The sequence below is a fragment of the Pelodiscus sinensis genome, chromosome 1 (genome assembly GCF_049634645.1).
Source record: "Pelodiscus sinensis isolate JC-2024 chromosome 1, ASM4963464v1, whole genome shotgun sequence".
Classification (NCBI taxonomy): Eukaryota; Metazoa; Chordata; order Testudines; family Trionychidae; genus Pelodiscus; species Pelodiscus sinensis.
The window spans coordinates 198,368,279-198,390,179 of NC_134711.1; the positions used below are offsets into that span (position 1 = coordinate 198,368,279).

The 21,901-nt window shown below is 41.5% G+C and overlaps 1 protein-coding gene across 1 annotated transcript in view; it reads left to right on the plus strand.

The window, feature by feature from the left end:
• TMEM47 (transmembrane protein 47) overlaps nucleotides 1-21,901 on the plus strand; it is a 52,211-nt gene that overhangs the window by 14,846 nt on the left and 15,464 nt on the right. Inside the window, exon 2 of the mRNA XM_006139198.3 lies at nucleotides 13,396-13,536. Within this exon, the coding sequence (XP_006139260.1) occupies nucleotides 13,396-13,536 (141 nt within the window). The remainder of the gene's footprint in view (nucleotides 1-13,395; nucleotides 13,537-21,901) is intronic.

The window sequence follows — 21,901 nt, forward strand, 5'->3', positions numbered from 1 at the left end:
TGGTATTTGATATTTGATCAAATAGTTATTGCCTCCAAGTTTTCTTGTTGTAAAACAGCAGCAGAATTGTTTTGTTTTATAAAAATATTTCTTTATATTCCCATGAATGGCTGCTTTCAGTGCATTTGTTGACTTAGATAACTGTACTGAGTGCCAAAATTCAGTTTCATGTCACAAACAGAATGTTGATTTGACAAAATATTTGTATTGAACTCTAAGATAACTGTTTTTACAGCCACAATAGTGCTGGTTCGCAGATAGTGGCTTTAGGTAAAATATTCCCAAGTGAGTAAGAACCCGCTACAACATGCAAAGATCACGGGGGGCAGCACCAGTTATTCATGATGATGGGAACAGTACGAGCACCTAAATAGCACAGAACAATATGGAGTGCAAGGGGCTACTATGGAGGTCTGTTGATACTGATTTCACAGAGGTATCTGCACACCTCTGCATTGTTTGCAAAGAATCTCTGGGACAATAGCCATAAGGCGAGAGGCTGCAGATCCATCATTATTTTGATCTTGGTGGCCCCAGTACTTTGCACTCATATCTGGGGCAAGTGACTGTATAGCACACAATGGCCTGGCTCTGGCTTGGTGGGATGATGGCAAGAGAATTTCACATCCTTAACAGCTCTGCACTCTGCCTGCAAAGAGTCCAAATAACTTTTCCTAAAAGTTCTTTGTACGTGCTGTGCTCCACCCATATAGAGCTCAAATACTTGATCTATATAGGGGCGGAATAATTTCACCACAAGAGCTTTGTGGTGATCATGATATTTGTTTTATACCACTTAACTCCACTGACCTCAGTGGAGTTACTCCTAATTTACATGAGTATAAAATGAATGGAGATGCCTATTTCATAGAGCTGGAAGGGACCTTGAGAGGTCATTGAGTCCAGTCCCCTGCCTTCACAGCAGGACCAAGTACCATCCCTGACAGATTTTGCCCCAGATCCCTAAATGGCCTCCTCAAGGATTGAATTCACAACCCTGGGTTTAGCAGGCCAATGCGCAAACCACTGAGCTATCCCTCCCCCCAAAGGGATACTCACTTGGGCATGAGAAGAGAATCAGACCTAGCATCTTTGGGTGTGTCTAGACAATACCATAATGTCAGAATAAGCTATGCAATTTGCACTATGCAAATTGCATAGCTTATTCTGAGTCTAAATCAAAAGAGCTTAATATGAAATTTGGCTCTGTCTACACAGCACCAAATTTCAAACTAAAGTACTATTCTGAAAAAATCCCTTAACCCTCTTGGAATGAGGGTTACCGGGATGCCGGGATAGTGCTCCCGCTATTTCCTGAAATATATTTCAGGAAATAGCGGTGCTTTTAAAGACGCAACGTTGCTATTTCGGGATACTTCCGGTATCTCAAAAGAGCAAAACAGTCTAGATGTACCCCCAAGTCTTTGAATATGCAAAAGAGGTGATGAGTTTTCTGGTCAGGTAACTTTTTACAATGTATACTCTACCTTACGCTTTAATGATGATTTATGTTTTTTATGGTTAATTAGTTTTTGAAGATTTATGAATGTATCAAAAGAAGAAGTGTAAAGCTATTTATAACTGCACAAATCACTTTTTGAAATTTTAAAGTAATTAGAAATGTTTCATCTTATTTGCTTTATTAGTTAATTACTATAATACGTAGTGGCCTATACTTAATTTCTTTTGAATCTTCAGTAGGTATGTCAATAATTTTTCTATATTTCACATGACATATTCTTCAGGTTCATCATTCTTTGACCTAAATTTTGTATTCTAAGTTCTGTATTAGAAACACTGAGAGTACATCCTGTTGTTTTAAACCTATAGTAGGGTGCTAAACAGAAAGAGGCTGGTATGTGTCCTACGTAGAAGCTCTACAAAGAAGCTTTTTCAAAACAGCGTTAGGGAAAATACTGTTTTCCTTATTCTAATAAAATTTCTTGTTCAGCATTAGAAGAAAGGAATTCTTCCTATGTTTCCTTACCACTGTCACACACATAATTTCTCTTATTTCATTCTTTAAAAGGAGAAGGCTCAATGGAGAACTTTTGTACAAATCAAAGGAACCATTCTTGTCTTTATCTTGTTTTCCAAAAGAATTAACTAAGTTTACTTACAGTATATGAAAGAGCTATCATATATTGATATTCAATATATTATGTATTTTCACAACCACTTTTACTTCCTAATCCTGTGGCGAGGAAAATATTTTTTCTTTTTCAGGAATGCATCAAAACATTAAAGCACTGATAACATAAAGCATTTTCATGGCTTTTTCACATATGGAAAATTAATGGCCTATTTAATTAAAAGGAAATGCTTTTTTATTTTTGGAACTTTGAGACATTTTATTATTCTTTTATGATTTGTACTGATATTACTCTAATAATGAAGTATTATTTTGGCAAAGAAATAGAGAAGATAAAGCTATTTTTAATTACGAATGAAGATATAGCTGAGTGCTTATTCATTCTTCTTTATGGACTAACAGGGAGGAGAGTGATACTTTTCAAGGTTGAATTAACACTATGTTTATAAATAGCTAAGAAACTGACAGAATTTCTAAAGAGATATGAAACCGAAGCTATACTCAGATAGCAAAAGGCAAAGATTTATGAGTTGCAAATAAGTGACTAACTTAAAAGGGGCCAGGACTCTTTATTTTTATTTTATTTAACTAAGAAGAACATTTGTACACTAAAAACTCATTTTGTGTTTTATATGGCACATTCTGGATGCTGAAAATATTTATGAAATTCTTCTGATTAAAAAACACATAGACTTTGCAAATTTTATGATAACCCTAAAATAATAAAATTATTTATTATATTTGGTTTAAAAAACAAAACAAAACATCGGGATCGGCATAGTGCTGATTTTTTTTAATGGCATATATAGTATGTCCCCTTTAAGGGCATGAATCAACCTTTAGATTTTCATATACTTTAGTAACTGTGCACTGAAAAGATGTAATTATTGGGACTGCTCAGTATACCAAAGTAAATGACTGCACCACCACATGGAGGTAAGCAGTTCATAGAATCATAGAACTGGAAGAAACCTCAGGAGGTCATCAAGTCCAGCCCCCTGCCCAAGGCAGGACCAATCCCAACTAAATCAACCCAGCCAGGGCTTTGTCAAGCAGAGACTTAAAAACCTCTAGGGATGGAAATTCCACCACCTCCCTAGATAGCCCATTCTAGTGCTTCACCACCCTCCTAGTGAAATAGTTTTTCTTAATATCCAACCTAGACCTCTCCCACTGTAACTTGAGACCATTGTTCCTCGTTCTGACATCTATCACTACTGTGAACAGCCTCTCTCCATCCTCTTTGGAACCTCCCTTCAGGAAGTTGAAGGCTGCTATCAAATCCCCCTTCACTCTTCTCTTCTGCAGACTGAACAAACCTAAATCCCTCAGTCTTTCCTCATAGGTCATGCACTCCAGCCCCCTAAACATTTTGGTCACCCTCTGCTGGACCCTCTCCAATGTGTCCACATCCTTCCTATAGTGGGGGCCCCTGAACTGGACACAATACTACAGATGTGGCCTCACCAGAGCCTAATAAAAGGGAATTATCACTTCTCTAGATGTGCTGGCAATGCTCCTCCTAATGCGACCTAATATGCCATTGGCCTTCTTGGCTACAAAGGCACACTGTTGACTCATGTCCAGCTTCTCATCCATTGTAATCCCCGGGTCCTTTTCTGCAGTACTGCCACTTAGCCAATCGGTCCCCAGCCTGTAACAATGCTTGGGATTCTTCCATCCCAAGTGCAAGACTCTACACTTGTCCTTGTTGAATCTCATCAGATTTCTTTTGGCCCAATCCTCTAATCTATCTAGGTCACTCTGGACCCTATCCCTGCCCTCCAGCGTATCTACCTCTCCCCCTAGATTAGTGTCATCTGCAAACTTGCTGAGGGTGCAATCCATCCCCTCATCCAGATCATTAATAAAGATGTTGAACAAAACCAGTCCTAGAACAGATCCTTGGGGCACTCCTCTAGTAACCGACCATAAACCTGACATCAAGGCGTTGATCACTACCTGTTGGGCCAAACAGTCTTACCAGCTTTCTATCCATCTTACAGTCCATTTATCCAATCCATATTCCCTTACCTTGCTGGAAAGAATATTGTGGGAGACTGTATCAAAAGCTTTGCTAAAGTCAAGGTATATCACATCCACTGACTTTCCCATATCCACAGTGTCAGTTACCTCATCATAGAAGCTAATAAGTTGGTGCTTCAGTAGATAGCCTTCTAGGTGCTGGCCGTGGCAGATTCCAATAAGTACTAGGATGTGCAGGAAAGGAAAAGCTTGCAGATATCTGAGGCACACAGCCTAGGGGCTAATCTACATTATTGTGCAAAATTCTTTCAAAATCTTAGTATCTAAGTTTATGTTCAAATTTAAGGTGACCATACTTTTAAATCCCAAATTATGTAATATGTCTACCCTTTAGTCATATTGAAAAGAGTTGAACAATTTTTTGTAGTCACCAAAAGAGTTGAACAATTTTTTGTAGTCACCAAAGTCTTGCTCTATAGCTATGTAGTATAGCATAACTTTCTATGTTGTGCTATACTATAACAATATAAGTGGATCATGTTTCAGAACCAATAAAATTAATATTGGTCAATAAGGCCCCAATTTTCAAAATTTCAGTGACATACTTCACTTTATACATGTGAGTAATAATACTGAATTTAAGAATCAACTCATATATATAAAGTAACTCCTGTGAATGTTTGCATGATTGGATCTTAAGTCTTTGAGGAAGCATATTTTTCACATCTCTAAAATAGATTTTGTAATACAATATAGGGTCACCACTCTTTATCATTTCAAATATATATCATTTCAAATATATAATGAAGTCTTAAAAGAAGCAATTTTATTCCGTTTTATTTTCTAGTGACAATGCATTCATATGACATCAACTCTTTATGTACCAGATATAGATAGAGGAAACAGAGAATAAATCTTACTTTTAACTACCATTCTTGCTTTGCTGCCATTTATTATACATTTCACTGCAATTCCATAGCTACAATTAATGTAAAAAAGTTTAAACTCTCCTTTTCCACGGCATCCATGCCACCATTGTTTTTCTGCATAAAAGAGGTTCAACAGTCTGCATGTTCCTTTTAAAAGTCATTATTGTTATGAATTTAGGATGAAATTTCTTTCTGTACAGAGAACTCTGAGGTCTGGTCTACACTGGAGCAGAAGGTCAACCTAAGATATGCAACACCAGCTATGTTAATTGCATAGCTGGAGTCGACTTATCTTAAAACGCCATACTCACGCAGCAGGAGGCCAACGGGAGCACAAGTTCCTGTTGGCTTCATTTACTCCTCGCAGAATGAGGAGTACCAGATGCTGATGGGGACTGCCCTCAGCATTCGATTTAGGGGGTCTACATTAGACCCACAGAATCGAATGCTAGAAGATCAATCTCCAGAGGGTTGGTATTCTCGCTAGTGTATACATGCCCTGAATGCCCATGCTCACTGAAGTCCCATTTCAGGCCCATACTCGGGAATTTCTGCGGTGGGATGCTTTTTTTGTAAATGTGGACCACAATTTTTTTTAAATATAAAGGAGCTCAAAATTGTCATGCAGTGGGTGTGCACAGGAGAGATTAATGGAAAATTTGAGTGGAAGCAATGATTAGTAAATTGATTATGTTATAACATTCTAACAATTTATACAGTAATAAAGATTTTATAGAAATTACCTTCTGGGATCATGGTGGGTAGCACAACCACCATGGTCCCCCACTCACTTGGCAGCCTCTGTCTGCTGCTGCTCTACCTGCTCGGTGAGGCCAGTGCCGCGTGAGTGCATGTGGGGCTTCCTGCCAATGGGGTTGGGATTGGGCCATTCCTCGTCGGTGGGGGGCACTATTGCACTGGCCCTGCTGCACTGCCACCAGCCCCGCCCTCCCATCTTCCCCCAAAACAGCACTTTCCCATCCCCTAACAGAGCCCCCTCACACTTACTTGGAGGACCATTGGGGGATGGGTTCACACCCTTCGCACCTCCCCTTGCATACTGGCCTGTAGAGCCCACTTCATCAGATGCATGATGCAGTGGTCTCCTGCCCATGAAAGCTTATGCCCTAATAAATGTATTTGTCTTTATGGTACAATAGGACTCCTCATTCTTGCAGATACAGATACAGACTAACAGGGCCACCCCTTTGAAATATATTCAGAGGAGCTCAGGTACATTGTTGTACCACTAAAAAAATTGTATTCCCTCTTTCTGCCTCACTGAGTTTTGCACCTTGGATTTCAGATGTTGTATACCAATGACCTTACACACTAGGTCTGATACTTCAGACCAGGGATGAGGAACCTCAGTCCTGGGGGCCAGATGCAGCCCATGGCTTGCCTGAATCTGCCCCCTGAAGCTCAGGACTCACCCCCAGCATTGAGTAGCCTGTGCTGACTCTCCGGTCCTCCCAACCCTCCTGCAGGGCTGGAGCACATAAAATCCGTCCACCCTAGGCTCTAGTGTATGAAGGTAATGCGAGAAGTGTCTTTCTCCTTCTCAGTTAAGGGCTTCTCACTTTGCTTCTCACTTGTATATGGCCCCCAACTGATTTTTCTGTGGGTCTGTGGCCCCCAGCTCCAAAAAGTTTCCCTACCCCCTGCTTCAGACAAAGCGGGGAATTTACTGCCTTACACCTAGCAGCTGATCTGAAGAACAGCTCTGTGTGGCTCCAAAGCTTGTCTTTCACACACACAACTTGACCCAAGGAAAGATAATGCCTCACACCCACCTAGTCTCTCTAAACATAGAGCCCTATTTCTACCTGGGACAGCAACCTCTGCTGTAAACTTTGCTCCTCGCTAGAGGTGAAAGTAAGTGGGTTCACCCTGGTGCACAGCTTCCTCAAGAGCTGGCTAAGCTGCACCAGAAGCCAGCAGGGAGCTATTTAAAGAGCTGTCAGGGACTCATTGCAATTGGACAATACCCGTAAGAAATTTTAAGCTACTTTCACTGCTGCTCCTCACCCACTGTTCTTACAAACTCATGCAACTGATGCAAAGATTTCAGTGGAGAGCGCTGAGAGGATGGAAAGACATCCCTGCCGCAGCAGTGGCACTGCTGTCCTCACACATTGCAGCAGCCCCACGCTGCACTCAGGGTTTCCAGGCACAGCTGCAGATTGGCAGCACACTTTACTCAAATTGGCTGGCCACGATGGGCCTGAGCCTGGGAGCTCTCACGCCGTTCTCACTTTGGGGCAAACTCCTGTGGAAGTCACCCAGGGCTGCAGGATTGGTTGTCCAGGGGGTGCCTGCAGAATAACGCAGCACTCCCGTGCAGAACAAGCTCTGGGATGACCGGGCGGGAGGGAGTGAGAAGCGGCCATATTGAACTGTCTGTGTGGTGGCAGGAGCCAGTCCGCATGCTCTAGCATTGAGCAACAATGCTGCATGCCCTTTCTGCACTCTCAGCTCTCCCCATCCACCCCTGGGTGCCACGCTCCACACCCAGCTGCAGTCCCCATGCATGGCCCATCTATGCCCAACTGCCCACCAGGCACAACTTGCTCCCTCGCCGCAGCGCTCACTCCCCTTATCTCGCTCCTAGAGGAGAGAGGGGGAAATCAGCCCCAGCCTTCCCCCAGCTGGCCAGGGGAGGGAGGCTGGGGCAATGGGCTGCAACTGCCTTCTCCCCATTGGCCACAGCACAGGCAAGAGAGACTGGAGCAACGCGCCACCCCAACCTTCCTCAGCCTGGCCAGAATCAGGACCATAGAGGACCGTGGTGGTGGTGCAGGGGGGAAGGGGAAGGTGGGGGTGCCTTCACACCCTTCGCAACCCCATGCATACGGGTCTGCATTTAAATTCTCCTTTGTCTCTAATTTCAATAAGCCTTCAAAACTTGAGGACTGAGATTTTTCTAAGGAGACTCTGATGCCGTCTCTCGTGTTTAGTCATCTATGCAAATCTCAATCTAAGATTATTTTGTGCACTGCATATAGTGTGACCATGTTTCATATTGTGTCATCAAGGTTTTTGGTTTATTAAACGCCCTATTGAGTCCAATGAGGAGTTTTGTTTCAAAACTATGAGCATATGAACCAAAAAAAGGTAGCCCCTTTGGAAATTCCCAGTTTAGCCCAGTACATTTAAGTCTGGTATACTGCTTGTAGATAAAATAACTGTCCATCAACTAATATTTGGGAACAAATAAACAAAACTCAAGTTTTGTTGTTCTGAGCTGATTGTTAACAACATGTTCTGAGTCCCCATGTCCTGGAAGTCAATTTACTTGACTAATCCAGATATTTAAGTAGGAAAATGAGTGTGTATCAATATTGAATTGTCTGTTTACCATCCCAACAGAAATTAAACTTGGTAGTATCACTGTTTTTAACCTTTCAAAAATCCATAAAGTGGCTTAGATCCATAAAGTTAGCCCAAATTCACGTCTTTTGCTTGGACTGTTGTTACAACTTGATCATCCTTCCTGTAACTATTTACAATTCCTTTGCAGTAGCATTCTTAACTTTCTCATCACCTTGTAGCTCCAGTGTCATACTAATTTATATAAGGAAACATAGTGGCTTCTCTTCAACCTGAAAATCACATGGAATCTCTTATTATTTGTAAGCATGTAAAATTTACATTCCTTAGCTTCTCCATGCATTTCTAATTCAGTTTATACTTGCACTCTTGGGAAGGCTTTCCCTTCTGGATTAGATGAATTGTTTTTGTCTGTGTACCTGTGCAATTTCTAAGCGTAGTGTTTTCTCTGATATGAATCTATGCTGGTGTGTTGCCCCTCCATTGGATATTTGTGGGTGTTGCAATATTTATATATTCATTTTCCATGGTACTCTATTAGTGGGAAAGTGTCTTATGAATCTGCAATATAATAATCTAACCGAAATTATACTTATTTGAAATAGGGACATAAAGGGGTAACCAGTTAACCAGTTACCCAATAAGCATTGCCTTACTGGCATGCTTACTGGGTAACTGGTTAACTGGTACCTGGCTGGGTCTAGCCGGAGCAGCCCCCATCCTCGGCATAACATGGTGGACCAGTTAATTAAAAATATAGTTTAACCAGTTAACATTTTACATGGTATTTTATATCCCTAATTTAAAATTTTCATCGTCATATCAGCATTAGCCAGTTAGTCCTTGTAACACTCCTGTGGGTAGATAAGAGAGTATTTCCATTTCATTAACAGTAACACAGAGAGAGTTAGAATAAGTGACTTCTTTAACTGTATATTGAGTCAGGGCAGGAGACTTGAAGAGTTCCTGGTTCCCAGGCCAATAGACAGTCCAATATCTTGAACCTCAGTCACTGAGGACCTGTCTATATTGTTGCACATTTCTGTAATGTAACTCCATCCTACCAAATTCATGGTCCATTTTAGTCAATTTCATGGTCATAGGATTAAAAAAAATATATTTTAGCTATTTCAATAAAAATTTCAATGTAATTGTAGAGGTCCTGTCCCTAAAAGGAGTTGTGTGCGTGTGCGCATTTGTGTGTGTATAGGAGGGAATTGTAGTACTGCCATCCTTACTTCTGCACAGCTGCTGTCTTTAGAGCTGGGCAGCTGGAGAGCAGTGGCTGCTGGCTGGGATCCCAGCTTGGAAGGCAGAGTTGCCACTGGCAGCAGCTCAGAAGCAAAAATAGCATGGGTATGTCGTTGTCACCCTTACTTTTGCACTTCCTCTGGCAGATGCTGCCTTCAGAGCTAAGTGCCTACCTGGCCGGCAGCGCTGTTCTCCAGTTGTCCATCTCTGAAGGCAGTGGAAAAATAAGGGTGGCAATACTGCAACGCCCCCTTCAACTCCCTTTTGAGTCAAGACCCCCAGTTTGAGAAATGCTGATCTCCTTCATGAAATCTATATACTATCAGGTAAAGCACATAAAAGATCAGATTTCACTGTCTTCAATGCATTTTTCATACACTTGAATTTGCTAGATTCCTATTTATATAATTACACTGGCACAAACCCATTAGTATAAAGATGGTCAACGCATACACAGATTACTGGTAATTTACTGGGTTGAATCATGCGGTGGTAGCTCATCTTTAGGATATTGCAGAATGTTTACTTTATGGAGTTTGAACTAGCTGTATACTATGTATATATTGCATTTAGAGGATATGTATTTACATGGGCATAGTGCATCAGTGTAGTTACAGTAGTGCAGTGGTCCCCAACCTTTTCAGGTTGTCGGGCGCCAGGGGGCGTGGCCGTTCGCCCGCCGGGCGCCAGGGGGCGGGGACACTTGCCCGCCCGGGGGCGGCCCCTCCCAGCGGCATGCCCGGGGCCCCCCCCATAGCCACGCGCCCGGGGCCGGCGCCCCCCCCGTAAGCGCCGCGGGGCTAAGGCCGGGGCCGGGGCCGGGGCCAGGGCACGCACGGCGCCCCCGGGGGCGGGGCCAAGGCCGGGGCCGGCGTCGGGGCCAGGGCATGCGCGGCGCACCCGGGGGCGTGTGTCAGGGTCGGCACCGGCACGCGCGGCGCACCCGGGGCCGGGACCAGCCATGCGCCCGGGGCTGGCACCTGCCAGCCCAGATTGCTTCGCGGGCGCATGTAAAGAGCCCGGCGGGTGCCATGGCGCCTGCGGGCACCGGGTTGGAGACCACGGCAGTAGTGTATGTAGCTGGGATCTAAGGTGCAGATCCTTTTTGCTGATTTTATGTGCAGGGAAATCAAATTCACAGTATCACCTGAGCATATGTCTTCCTAATGATTGCTTTTCTAAGAAAACAAAGAATAAATAAAGATTAAAACATTTTTGGATATTTTTCAGTAATTAAAATGACAACATATATTCATAAACATTTAAGTAGCATAAAAATAAAACACATACACACACAAATATGCCTTTCAGAAGACAATATCACTTTCATTTAGAAATGAATTCACAGACTTCTTTCTCCATAGTTTCTTCTTCCTCTCTTTCATCCATCATCCATACTGCAAGCATCCATCTAATTAACTAATTGTTGGAACCCAAGTGTGCTTAATTTCTAACATACTTTGCTTGCCTTTTTAAAACAAGTTAAGAATTCTGAGAAATTTATTCCTGTTGACTTGCGCTTATTCTGGTAAAGTTTGATCTCTAAATCCATGTTGAGAATGGGATCCTACAGCAGTTCTCTATTAACACTGAACGAGTCATACACTTTGCTGTTCCATCCCAAGTGAATTATCAGTATTAGACATGCCAAGCAGTGAGAGATCCAAAGAATTCATAGCTCTTTCTGTCCCCAATAATCGAAGGTGGGGATTTCTGTTAGTGAATATTTCTCCTTCAGTTCTGAATGACTGAAGTTGTTTCTATGATCTTCTTGCTTGATCCAGTGTTGAAATGGAACTAGGGTTGAAATCTGCTTCTTTGCAGACGATCAGCACAAGGCTCCTCAAATCCAGATTAAACCATCAAATTAAGATTGGCTGGCCCTCTGCCGAAGGGTTGATTTTACAGTTACAGAAGTGCTTGATTCCAGAAAGCCAAGATGTTTGTGAATTGTCACTGGGCCAATTCCTGAACTTGTATCTAAGCAAAACTGCCATTAACTTCATTAGGAGTTTTGCCAAAGTAAGGACTTGAGTAAGGACTTCAGGATTTGGTCCATCCAGTTTATTATGCTAATTACTGTGGCCCATGGAAGTTTCTGGATTTTTATTTGTTTTTAGTTCAAAATTAATTCTTGCTTGTAATGTGTCCTGCCACTTTTCCTTGTAAGATGTGTGCTTTTGCAGCCATTCAGGAGAAATTCAAATGCTGTCCAGCAGATTTGCAGAAATCCAAATGCTGCCACAGATAGGTTTTGTGTTCTGTTGGTGGTGCACATTCACATACACATTGATGCGCATAAACATTTATTTTGCATGTGAACAGAAAAAATCCAGAGATGAATAGAAAAGATTAAAGGGAATATTGTATCCCTCCCTTACTCTGAGTTTTCTGATTCAGGTTATTGAATGTGTATTTTTTCTCCAAGAGAAAAAGTTGGGGCTATGGGACTTCCCATTTCATAGTCAGAAACTAGGTGATCATATCCCAGGGGTGGGCAATAATTTTTGAAGAGGAGGCACACCAAGATTTTGGAACATGGTCATGGGCTGCACTCTTCCATGATATTAATGGAGGGGGGGGGGGTCTGAGATGGAGGCTGAGTGCAGAAGGAAACTTGGGGTAAGGGGTTGGGGTGAAAGAGGGTGTGTGGGATCTGGGAGTTTGGGTGAAGGAGGCAGTTATGACATGGGGCACAGAACTGGGGTGCATGAGGAAGTGCAGAAGTTTGGGTTGTGACCTAGGGCAGGAGGGGGTTGTGACCTGGAGCAAGGGATTGGGGTGCAGGGGTTTGGGTTGTGACCTAGGACAGGAAGGGGTTGTAATCTAGTGCAGGGGTTTGGGTTGTGACCTAGGGAAGAGGATTGGGATATAGGACCTGGGAGAGGGTGTGGGTTCAGGAGTGGGGCAAAGGGTTTGGTTTATGTGTGGTGGCAGTTCGTTGTGGAAAGGGCAGAAGGGAATGGGATGCCAGAGGCAGGCTCTGACCAGGAGACTTACTGGGGTAACTCCCAGCCAGCAGCTCATCAGGTTTTTCAGGCAGAGTCCCTGCCTGCCCTGCCCATGCACAGGCTGCAGGGGCCATTTGCATCTGTGAATAAGAGCCTGAGGAGAGAGGTGCTTTGTGCACTGCTTGTTCTTGAAACAGGACGCTCCCATTGGCAAGAAACCAGCCAATGGGATTGTGCTTGGGCGGGGACAGTGCATGAAGCCTTTCCTCCGTCCTCCCCCACAGGTGAGAAATTCAAATGACTGGGCAGCCATTTTTCTCAGCAGTGTGTGTGGGGGGGGGTGCCGGGGCGGGGCTTTCCGCTGTGTTTGCAGGCTGGATCTGGTGGCTTGGCGGGCCGGATGTGGTCCGCTGGCCCTGTTTTGCCCAGGCCTGCTCATGAGGGTCAGCCTTGGCCTGCTCAAGCAAGTTAAGGTATTAACCTTTATTCTATAGTAGGAGAAAGTTGTGATTTAGATTGGGTTAAGCTAACACATGTTAACAAACCCGGACATAAACTTGTCCTTTCTTCCTAAACTGGGCAAAAACAAGACTCAGCTCCTACAGTTGTTACTCAGACAAAACTCATAGTGAGATCAATTGAACTTCGAGGGATGATTGCACGATTTGGCTTTTAAATTGAATCTATCATGTGAATCATTTAAAAATCCCTGAAGGATTTGCACTCATGAAAAAAAAAAGGTTGTTTATTTCTTCCGGTTTTGATATGCTTTGTCTTCTTCATAGTTCTCCTTTTCTTCTGTAGAGCAAGTGGTTATTGTTTTGCCGCAATTGTTTTTATTTCTTTTTCATTCTAGACTGGCAGATAGCGACTCTTGCTTTGCTTTTGGGTGGTGCTGCCATCATTCTGATAGCTTTCCTGGTTGGTTTGATCTCTATCTGTGTGGGATCTCGGAGACGATTCTACAGACCAGTTGCAGTCATGCTCTTTGCAGCAGGTAAATAAATTAAACACTTCCAGAACTCTGTTTAAAATTTTATGAGTACAGCTTTACTTTCATGCAGAAGTTATCATTGTAGTCATAATAGTTCAGAGACATTTGGTTTGTCTTATGCTAAGTAGTATTAAGCATTGTTGGAATATCAATTTTGTAATATGTTAATCATTTGTACACTTGCACTGTTGCAGCTTCTAAATCCAAGGCAAAGAAATAATTATTGTCTGAAGTACGTGCTGCATCAGGGACTGCAGGGGATAACTCTCCAAGTGCCAGCTTTTTGAGTAGGTTATTTTGTGTTGCTTCATGTTCCCCTTTATTCTTCTTGAAGCCATTTCTGATAAGTTTTAATGTTCTTTTTTACAATTTGAGATTGAAAAAATTCACAAGGGTAAACCCTTGAAGCCTAAGTATGAAAATAAATAGGAACAAATTATAAAAGTGTTTATTTCTGCTGCTGCTGCACCACCAGAGGAGGTAACTCTTAGGCTATGTCTACACTACAGAGCTTTTTTCAGAAAAACATCCATTTTTCTGAAAAACTTCACTTACATCCACACTGCAATCGTGTTCTTAAAAAAAAAATCTAAAGAACAGAGGGGGTTTCCTGACATTGATAAAACTCTTTCTATGAGGAAGAAGCGTTTTTCCAAAAGATCTCTTTCAGAAAAAGACGTGTGTGGACAGGGAAGAGGGAGTTCTTTTGATAGAAGAGGAAAGAGGAAAAAGCACAGGTACCCTGGCGGCCACTCCATCCTTAGTAATCACAACTTAAATTTGAGTTACCATCCATTCAGTGTGGACACTAACTTTCGAAAAAGCAGATCACTTTTTCGATGTGCTTTGGCAGTGTGGACGTTCTCTCTCAGAAGAAGTTTTTTCGGAAGATCTCTTCTGAAAGAAACCTGCAGTCTAGAGGTAGCATCAGTTATTAATTTTAACAGTTGTCATATACTGTAAATCTCTTCTTTGATTTTCAGAGTGTCATAGTGGAACATCTTATGCACAAATACAGAAAGACCTTTGAAAACAAGTAGACCACAAGAATTCTGTAATACAGTATACAATTGCCCTACCAAATTGTGTCCTATTATACATTCTGGTGTTTTTCGACTTAGCCAGTAAACACTATATTTTCCCCTCCTGAGATCCACCAAGCATGGATTCCCTTCATCCTGTAAGTCATATCTGTGCTGGAGCCAACAGATTAAGCCTCTCTGATAGCCCATAATGAAGAGACTGACAGAAACATCTCATCTGCTAGATGGATTTTTTAAAAAGCCATATGAAAAGATAGGCCTTCAGAATTTGGAGGGTAGTTAGAGCTGAAACAAAGCTCTGGGGAAGGATCCTGCTGCCCCCTGCTGTATGTATTAATACAAATGACCCGCTTCAGTTCAACAGGGATATAATGATAAATTTTTATGCATGCATGTCATATTACTGTTTTCTGTCTCATTTGTTTTTACTAAGAAAATGCAAAATAGATTCAGAATTCTGGAGTCGAAATAGATCTTTTTTGATCTCTGTGTGAATTAACTGATGTATGCCTACTAAATGAGTGCACTTCTCTCTTCCTTTTTTTTTAACTCACCTTCAACTGTAACATAACAATATACTCCAGGTAGTTAATTTCTAGAGAAATGGGATTATTGTACGTCTCTGGTGGTTTCTCATTTGGCCTTTGACCCCCTGTTTCATAACACTGTGTGGTAATTGCCCAGAAATATACTGCCTATCATAAGTTATAGCTTAATTAATATATTAAATGTGTAGCTTTTTCTTTAAAAGACACTGCTTTCTCTTTTCAGAGAGAGAGAAAGAGAGAGGGAGAGAGAGGAAGATAGTGTTCCAATGTTATTAAAATAAGATTGCTTTTTTATTAGAACGATTTTGTTCTTCACACTTACCTACACCAGTATGACTATATTAATGGTCTAAATGATCTTGTGAAAAATCATTTACCTATTTTCTTTAACGTAGGTTGTTTGTATTTAAGAATCCTGGCCCAAAATGTGTTAAAGGGTGGGTTATGGTAAGGCTGAGAAGAACTGCCCTGTGCAGCAGCTTTACATGGCAAATCTGTGGGGAATGGCTTTGGGATTTAATGGTGACATTGTTGTCATTTGTTCCTAAGGATCACAGCTCTGCTTTCAACTATCTTTGGAGTTGGATGGGGGCCAGCCATCACCTGAGAGATCTGTGATGCTATTAGAGGCATCTAGGCTGCAGCACAGAGGAGTTTGCCCTCTATGCAGATGTCTTTAGATTCAGATTATCTTTGTAGATTTCAGAATATTTTAGAAGTTACAGAATCCCAGTTCCAGGAACCTATGTGACTGTGCTTAAGAATTTATTCCTTCCCTCCCACTTTAGATGGAGATATTGACTCCAGGTGGAAAAGTAATTTTCCCTCTTTTGGTATTTACATCTTCTCATCAACTGTTGCGAATGGGCCACATCCACCCTGAGTGAATTGACCTCATTAGCACTGGTTCGCCGCATTGTAATATAACACATACATGTGATGAAATGGATTCCGGCATAGGAAAGCCTATGCCCAAATAAATTTAGTAGCCTTTAAGGTGCCACAGGAGTCCTCGTTTTTTGCTGAAACAGTCTAACATGGCTACCCCTATGATACATGTCTGAACATGGGCTTCCAGATTCCTTTTTAGTAAACCATAATCTGATAACTTTATAAAACTGCATATTGGTTGTGAAATTGAAAAAATAATAACATTCAAATGTTATTTTAGTTCTTATCTAAGACATTTATTGTAATCGTGTTGAATGTAAGGATTTAACATTGGATAGAAATATCATTAAATGTTGTGTTACTGTTCTTTTAGTGAGAGTGATTATCAGCTCATGTATGTAGTTGGTATATTCTAAAGTCATCAGTTGCAGAGCATACTCACAAACCTTGTGTTGTACCACTTGAAAGGCTTTTTTTTTTTTAGCAATATTTCCAATTTGTTGTATAGGAACTGTCTTTCATTACTGGTAAAATCTTTCCATTTGGTAGAAACTATCAGGGTCAGGTTGTAGGCAGCTATACCTAGTGGTCAGAACCAAAGTCCTCAATTGGGAATAAGTTGAACTGGATGTCAGAAGCAGGGGACATACTGGGGATCACTACCACAAGGTGGTAATCACAAAGGGTGTGTGTACACAGCACCCTAAACTCAAAATGAGTTATGCAACTTGTGCTATGCAGATTGCATATCTTACTTTGATTGTATTTTGAAATAGCTTATTTCGAAATTCAGCGCATCTGTACAGTCAGATTTTGAAATAACGCGCTATTTCAAGACATCCCTTAACTCTTGTGGAAAGAGGGTTACAGGGATGCTGGAATAGTGTGCTTGTTATCTCAAAAAATATTTTGAAATAATGGGAACGTTTCAAAGATGCAAGGTAGCTATTAAGGGAGACCTCTGGTATCCCAAAATAGCCCCACTGTCTAGATATACCCAAAGTGATTACCAAGGAGATTAGAAGTAAGAGACAAGCCAGAGAGCAGAACTGCAAGTCAGAGGGCTGGAGTCCAACTAGGTCACAATGTCAGGAGATCAGACCTGGGGAACAAGAGCAGGAGCAGGGTAGATCTCAGGTGTTTGGAAGGCTGATTGTACCTGGCTTACATAAGGCTGTGGGAAGGGGAGTGACCAGTCAGCCATTCTGGGACTTTGTGTCTCAAATTGGGGCTGGGCTTTGTGGGTCCTGGGTCAGAAGTTGTCTGAAGGCAACTAGGTGGAGGGCAAAAGTGTGACTGCTCTTGGTCTTCCTGTGGACCTGGGTTTGAGACTTGTGAGCCATGACTGAAACTTTACTAAGTGTCCTAGTTGTAAGCTTAGGGAAACAACCCAAATTCATACACCAAGACAATCTTTAAATCAAGAGAGCCGCAACACCCCTCTGGAAACACAGGAGCCAAAGTCAGAGGGAGCTGCTGGACACTCAGCACTTCTCCAAATTAGTCCACTTTTGTCATGGTCTGAAGATGGTTTAATAAACCTACCTTTAAACTGCTATTTTTAGAGTTGTAGCCATGGGGCCTGATGTTTAACTCCCAGAAGAACTCATCAAGGCAACTTAATAAGTGGGTGAAGTTACACCAATTTAAAACAAGAGAGAGATTAGAATTAGACCCAAGAATAGCAAACCGGAGAAGAGTGAGAACACAAAAATTAAAGCTAAGACCATGATTATGATAATCCTGCTCATGCTGTGTAGTACCCTACTTCACTCATGCTCTTATTGAGTTCATTGTAATCTAGGTCATAATAACTCAGTGTGAGTAGCAGCATCACAATCAAGTCCTAAATGTTGAGAGACCAGTTGTTTCAAGAAATAGTGTAGATCTTTCATTTCTTTCAGTGTTTTCAATTAAGAACCAGATCCAGCAACTCTATCTACATGCATGGACTATTCTGTCTATACAGCATTCCAGTGGTTTGGGAACAGAAGTAGGGGGGGACTACCTGTCCTGAATTGGGTGTGACTCTCCTGAAATGCAGAATTCAAGTCCCACTCCCAGTCCCACGCTGAATGCAACAGCATTTGTCCTAGATTCCTTGTGGTGTTGCTCTGTGCTCAGGGGCAATACTAGCCTCTTTCTAGTAGAGGGGAAGAGAGGGAGTAGAGGTGAGCCTGTGGTCCTTCTTGCTAGGGAAAAAGCCAGCAGAGTTGAAAACAGCTAAGATACGGGAACAGGAAAGAATCCACTGATTGTCCTTTGTAGGAACATATGACACAACTGAATTCTCACTAGAATGCATCTAGGGAAACAAGGTGAAGCTGAGGAAGATGCTTGAAAAAATGGAGATTCAGAGGATAGTCAGTGAGATTCTTATAGGATGAGAATGAAGTCAAGAAAAATCATGCTAATCAACATATTACTCACACAGTGGTGCTATAAGGAGGACTTTGGGATGTTCAGCCACTGAGGGGCATTCATGGACAAAGGACAGTTCTCAAGGGTTGGACTCCACCTGAATAAGGAGGGAAATAGATTCCTGAGATGGAAGTGGGTACAGCTCTAAATGAGGAATTCAGGGGAGATGGCTGGGAGATGTTCTTGCAGTCTCCCTGCCTGATTCTAATATTGAGTGGGAGAAAATCAAATAAGTGGAAATAGCAGTGGAAAAAGGAACAATACAGGGTAGGAGAAAGATGACAAGAAAAAAGAAAGTGCCAGTACCAATGACACGAACAGGTAGGAGATTCTGGGATTAGATTTAACTGTATCTTAACAGGTGAGGAATCTGGATGAAGCCAAGTAGATATACCTAAGACATCTGTAAGCCAATGCAAAGATCCTCTGTAACAAAAGTGATGCAGAAGACAAACCAGATACTGTAGGGATAACAGAAACTTGGTAAAACACTAATTATGACTGGAATACAGGTATTGAAGGATATGCACTGTTCAGAAAAGACAAAAAATAAAGGTATAAAGTAGTGGCATAGCATTGAATATTAATGACAAGGTAGACTGTTAAGAAATTAATAGAACAGATAAAATAGAATATATTTCAGTCAAAATTAGGGATGTTAATGTGTAACGGTTTAACCGATTACCCAGTAAGCATCATCCTTAGCGGAATCCTAATTAAACATTTAAATAGGATGCTTAACATTCTGTTTAACCAGTTAGCATTTTAACTGGGATATTACATCCCTAGTCAAAATCACTTTGAGAAAAGAAGGTTACAGAGGTTCCACTGAAAGCACTTGGGGTTTTCTACCAATCCAGTATCTGTTTTGGATAATATTTTTAATTAAATAAATACAGTTGGGAATTGCAAGATTATAGGAAGTTTTAATTTTCCAGCTATAGATTGGAGGACAAGTGCTGCTAATAATGGTAGGGACAAATATTCCTGGAATGTGATAACTGACAGATTTCTTCACCAAATAATCATTGAACCAAGAAGAAGTGATGCTATTTTAGATTTAACATGGTTAAGTAGCAAAGACTTCAGAGGAATGGATGTAGAGGACAGCCTTGGTTTGAGTGATCAGGAGATAATTCAGTTTAAATTAAATGGAAGGATAAACAAAAATAGATCTACAACAAGGACTCTTGATTCAAAAGAACCATCTTTTTAAAAAAATAATGGAATTAGTTAGGAAGTGGAGTGGATCCAAGAAGTCAAGTATCTGAATGTGGAGTGGGCTTTAAGTCAAAGTTGCTGAAACTATCTGAAAACTGCATCCAGAGCAAAGAGGGAAAGTTCATAGGGAAGGATGGCAGACCAAGCTAGATGAGAAGCATCTAAAACAGGTAATTGAAAGAAAGCAGAAAGACTACCTTGGAATGGAAGATGGGAAGGATCAGCAAGGAAAGCTATCTCATAGGGGTCAGAAGATGAAGGAAAAAAAATGAGAACTGCCAAAAGCTAAGCAGATTTGGACTTTGCTAAGGAAATTAAAACCATTGTGAAGGATTCTGTAGCCATGTAAATAACAAGAAACATGTCCTCACCCACAACTACTTCCAATTAAGAGACAATTTCTATCTCCAAGTCAGCGCACAGCCATGCGCACCCACATGGCACCACAATATGCCAACATCTTTATGGCTGACCTAGTTGGTGGTTTCACTTTCGAAATACCTATTTTTGAAAGAACGTGTGTCCGCCATTATGCAAATGAAGCACAGGAAATTCAAATCCCGGCTTCATTTGCAATTTTGATCTGTCTAATTTACATCCCTCTTTCAAAAGAGGAATGTAGTCAAGACATAGCCTGAGTGTCTCTCAAGTGTCAACATCAATGTGGCACTTCTTTAAGTTATCCTGTAGCACATCCTTATAAATCGTCCATTGCCCTCCCACGTTACGGTATCCTTCTTTCATCTGAGAAAACAGAACCTGTTTTGGGAGGCAATGGTTTGGCATCTGAACAACGTAACCAATCCATCGAAGTTGCTGATGGATGATCACTTTCTCAATGCTGGTGGTCTTTGCCTCTTCCAGAGCACTGATGTTATTGTGCCTGACTTCCCGTTTGATCTTCAGTATCTTGCGGCAGCAGCACTGGTGATACCTCTCAAGTACTTTCAAGTGATGTATGTAGGTTGCCCAGTTTTAAGACCCATACAATGGTGTTGGGAGAATGACGGCTTGATAGACAAGAAGTTTGGTGTCTGTTCAAATGTCATAATCTTCAAAAACCCTGTGCCATAAATGAGCAAATGCTGCACTGGCATAGCTCAGAGTGTTGGATTTCTACATCAATATCTGCCTTGGATGAAATGTAACTTCCAAAGTAGAGAAAATGATAGACATTCTCCAGTGCCTCTCCACTGGTTTTAATAGATGGGACACATGGTGCCTCATTTGGAGAGGGCTGATGGAGCACTTTGGTTTTTCTATGCCAATATCTAAATCGTTGATTAAGTTATTGAACAGAACCAGTCCCAAAACAGACCCCTGTGGAATCCCACTTGTTATACCTTTCCAGCAGGATTGTGAACTGTTAATAACTATTCTCTGAATATGGTTATCCAGCCAGTTATGCACCCACTTTATAGTAGCCCCATCTAAGTGGTATTTGCCTAGTTTATTGATAATATCATGCGAGACCATATCAAATGCCTTACTAAAATCTAGGTATACCACATCCACCGCTTCTCCCTTATCCACAAGACTCGTTATCCTATCAAAGAAAGCTATCCGATTTGTCTGACATGATTTATTCTTTACAAATCCATGCTGGCTGTTCCCTATCACCTTGCCACCTTCCAAGTATTTATAGATGATTTCCTTAATTACTTGCTCCATTATCTTCCCTGGCACAGAAGTTAAACTAACTGGTCTGTAGTTTCCTAGATTGTTCTTATTTCTCTTTTTATAAATTGGCGCTATATTTGCCCTTTTCCAGTCTTCTGGAATCTCTCCTGTCTCCCATGATTTTCCAAAGATGATAGCTAGAGGCTCAGATACCTCCTCTATCAGCTCTTTGAATATTCTAGGATGCATTTCATCAGGCCCTGGTGACTTGCAGGCATCTAACTTTTCTAGGTGATTTTTAGCTTGTTCTTTTTTTATTTTATCTTCTAAACCTACCCCCTTCCCACTAGCATTCACTATGTTAGGCATTCCTTCAGACTTCTCGGTGAAGACCAAAACAAAGAAGTCATTAAGCATCTCTGCCATTTCCAAGTTTCCTGTTACTGTTTCTCCCTCCTCACTGACCAGTGGGCCTACCTTGTCCTTGGTCTTCCTCTTGCTTCTAATATATTTATAAAAAGTCTTCTTGTTTCCCTTTATTCCCGTAGTTAATCTGAGCTCATTTTCTGCCTTTGCCTTTCTAATCTTGCCCCTGCATTCCTGTGTTGTTTGCCTATATTCATC